Source organism: Terrapene carolina, unplaced genomic scaffold (assembly GCF_002925995.2).
Source record: "Terrapene carolina triunguis isolate 2854851 unplaced genomic scaffold, T_m_triunguis-2.0 Scaffold771, whole genome shotgun sequence".
In the NCBI taxonomy this organism is placed as follows: domain Eukaryota; kingdom Metazoa; phylum Chordata; order Testudines; family Emydidae; genus Terrapene; species Terrapene triunguis.
In genome coordinates, this window is record NW_020665122.1 from 1,201,219 (window position 1) to 1,205,173 (window position 3,955).

Consider the following 3,955-nt stretch of genomic DNA (forward strand, 5'->3'; position numbering starts at 1 on the left):
CATGTATCAGCAACTTCAACACAATTCTTATCAGGAAGGATGCGGGGTCAAGCTGCCCTTTCTGTGACACCCCAAAACCCCCTCCACTCCTGCCTTGGTCAAGCTGAGACTGCTGAATGGCCAATTTACAGCTTGCTGACTAGGTTGCTTTTAACAATAAGCCATAGTGGTTTTAGGCACTTTACTGGTTTGCCAAAGTCTCCCTGTACACAGCGACAGGTTGATACGTAGCATCACACAAACTAATTCTCATGAGAGCCCGAAACACCCTGTGATTACAAACCCAGCACCTCAGCTCAGTCTGAGCGGGGTCGGTGGTTCCCAGACACCCAGTCAAATCTAAACTCAGCATCACTCAAGCAAATCAGGGATTAAACGCATCAGCAGTAGCTCAAACCACAGCTCAGGGTTGTCAATTGCAGAGGTGAGATTCTCATTGACTATTAAGCCTCTGATGCAGGTTTAGCAGCCGGATGCTTCCAAACCCTGCTCAGGGTACAACTTCATTACAGGGTTAATAACAGCCTTGAGTTTCAGCACCACAGCCAGAGAACAGAAACTTTAGCCAACCCCTGGGGAGAGGCTGGGTAAATGGTAATTCTGAGGTTGCCGCCAAGCTGCTTGGGGTGCTCTGGAGATCACAACACTGGTTCTGGAGTCTAGGGCAGGTGGCCAGCAGCGTCCCACCTCCCAAGGAAGGTGGCCAAACAAGAGTTCTGGCCCCAGGAGTGGTTTAGAAGCCCCCAGAGCTTAGCTACACTTGCAAGTTAGAACACATTAAAGCAGCCCTGGGTGCCCTAACTCCTGAGGTGTCCACACTGGCAAGGCACATAGAGCCCCCGGACTCTGCAGCTGGAGCGCTCCTGGTAATCCACCTCCACGAGACGCATAAAGATTGCTGCACCCCGGCTGAAACGCCCGGGTGTCAGTGTGGACAACATGTTGCATTACTGCGCTGTGATTGGCCTCCAGAAACGTCCCATAATCCCCTGAAGTCAAGTGGCCACTCTGGTCATTGTTTTGAACTCAACTGCAGGCATGCGGATATCCCCTTTCAAAGCTCCATTTCTGACAGCCGACATGCTTATCTGCTCTGGGGCAAAGCAAACCATTACTGTGGAATGCTGCTCCTGCTGAGGCAGGCATTTGTGTGTGTGTGTGTGAGAGAGAGAGAGCGGCGGGGGGGGGTCTGAACTTACAAGACAGCATGCTGACACTCTCTGCCCCCCAAAACACATTGTCTCTCCCCCCACATACACACAACACACTCCCTGCCACACTCCCCGCCCCCCCCCCCCCATTTGAAAAGCATGCTGCAGCTACTTGCACACTGGGATAGCTACCACAATGCATTGCTCTCTGTGGTGTTGCAAGAGCTGCTAATGTGGCCACACCACTGCGCTTGCAGCTGACAGCGTAAACACATGGCAGTGTTTTTCCTGCTGCTGTCTCCGAAGGCTGGTTTAACGCCCAGCGCTCTACATCTGCAAGTGTAGCCAAGCCCCCAGAGATAGAAACTGGCAGACTCGTCCCAGATCTAGCACACCCTGATCAACATGGCTCTGCCGACTGAGCCCCAGTGTAGACGCAGCTATGACGACGGAAGGAACCATCACTCAGGGAAGTGGCGTCCTACAGCGACGGAAAAACCCTTTCCCTGGGCTTGGGCTGCATCTAGGTTTCTATGCCGACATAGCTACAGTGATGTAGCTACACTGATATACAGTCTCCGTAGTGCAGACAGACCCGTAGGCCATGTCCACCGTCCGGGTGTTCCAGTACTGCAGCTGTAGCCCTTTCCTACGTCAACAAAAAGGTTTTTTTCCATTGATGCTAACACGTCCACACTGCACTACGCAGAGCTTCTGGTTGGGGTCTGCAGCATGAGCTGCATCCACACTGCAGAACGACAGAGCTTGGACCTGAGTTTATTGGGACTCGGGCTCTGACCACCCCCCCCAGCAGCATCCTAGGACCCGCTCCTGAGTGCTCACTGACCCAGGTCAGGCTGATTGGCTGTGGAAGTAGGTGGGGCTAAGGCTCAAACCTGAGTCAGAGCCTAGGCTTAGTGCGCAGTGTGGACAGACCGTAGAGAGAACCGCTGAGGGGGGACTGGCTGAGAGAGAGTCAGGAAGCTGCAGGAAGCAGGAGCAGCAGGACTGTCCGAGACCCCTGGAAGGGGAAGCCATGAAAGTCTGCAATGCAGGGGTGAGCTGAGAATGGTTTTTGTTTAAGTTTGGGACTATAAAATTGAAGAAACGAGACCGTGGCTGTGGCAGTTTATCCCGGGAAGCTGGGGAGAAGCTCTGCCTTGCGACACTGTTATTAGTTATACTCTGCTCCCTCCAAAGCCTTTTTCAGGACTCGTTGAGCATCTTCTGCAACTTCATCCACAAACCTATGTAGCATTTCATAGGTGACACTGTAAGATCTCTTTGCCGCTATCCCAGAACCAATCAGTGGTACCACACTGATAAAATATTTAGCGGTCATCATACCTTCCCCTGTAGCCTCTCTGAGCCGCTTCAAAGCCTCATCTCTTGTTATATCTTTGACCAGAGGGCACTTTATCACAGACTTCAGCTCATCAACAGACTTCCCAACCTGCCTAGCAAGTGATTTGAGGGAATCATCATCCAGGCCAAAGCACTGGCAATACTCCCTCATGTTCTCCACCAAGATGTCGACATCGCACTTAACCGAGAGAAATGGGAGAGGAACAGCAGCGACAGCGCACGACTTCAGGGCTTGTTTCCAGATCTGTTCGTGAAGGGCCTTCTGTTTCTTTTTCAAGATTTTTTCAGACGTACTGGGCAGGGCACAGATGAGAACGTGTCTCCTGTGAGTGTCGATTTCATTCGCCAAAGTCTCCTGCAGTTGGGGAGAATCGTACTTGTCAAAGTGCCATCTCGACAGCAGGAAAACCTGTGGGAAGACGATGCCTGCTTCTTCCAGCTGCTCCATGCAGTCACTTCTGATTATGTGTAGAGTTTTCTTCTCATTGAAATCTCTTTTTCTTTGTTCATTATCCAAGTCCACATCTACCTTGCTGCGGACAAAGTAAAACTTCTTCCCCATCCTCTTGATTTCTTTGGCAAGTTTGGTATCAGCCTCTGTGAAGCGCCCGGCTGAGATGATGATGAAGAAATCATAACGATCAAATTTCATATCTTTTATGTATTTTTCTGCTGGACACTTCATTGTTCCGATCCCAGGAAGGTCCCACATAGTGACATTTGGGTGCATGTGATGGGGATAAGCAGTTGGCTTGTCTGTTGTTTCTTTCACCCAAGTCTCAGCTGCGCCACTGTCATCATCATTCAAGCTCCTTATGGCATTGATGAAAGACGACTTCCCAGAGCCTGAGTTCCCTGTGATGGCGATGTTGAGCTTGGTATTTCTCAGCAACTCATCAGACTTCTTTACCACAGAAATGGCTTTTGAGAGGTTTCCGGCTTTGGCAGCGGTCTGGAATTCTTTAATTTCCTCCTCAGACAGACCGGGCAGTTTCCTGCCCCATTTTGAAATCAAATCTGCCCAGTGAGTTTTTGAATCATCCATCATCCTGGGAAAAGAAACATAAATTCCAGTGAGGGTTAGGGGGTTCTCCCCCCCCCCCCCTCGGGCTATTTACTAAATCACGGTCAGTAGAGTTAGAGTCATAGAATCACAGAACTGGAAGGGACCACAAGAGGTCATCTAGTCCAGTCCCCTGCACTCATGGCAGGACCAGCACCATCAAGACCATCCCTGACAGATCTTTGTGTAACCTGCTCTTAAAAATCTCCAATGATGGAGATTCCACCACCTCCCTAGGCAATTTATTCCAGTGCTTCACCACTCTGACAGTTAGGAAATTTTTCCCAATGTCCAACCTAAACCGCCCTTGCTGCAATTTAAGCCCATTGCTTCAAGAACAATTTACCTCTCTCCGCCTTGTAATAACCTTTTATGT

General features: G+C 50.3%; 1 protein-coding gene across 1 annotated transcript; it reads right to left on the reverse strand.

Moving 5' to 3' along the window:
* Window positions 1–2,325: 2,325 nt before the first annotated feature.
* LOC112125493 (interferon-inducible GTPase 5-like) lies at window positions 2,326–3,564 on the reverse strand. Its single transcript, XM_024223893.2, has one exon. It carries the CDS (start codon window positions 3,562–3,564, stop codon window positions 2,326–2,328), a length of 1,239 nt encoding a protein of 412 aa, XP_024079661.1.
* Between the last annotated feature and the right edge of the window lie 391 nt (window positions 3,565–3,955).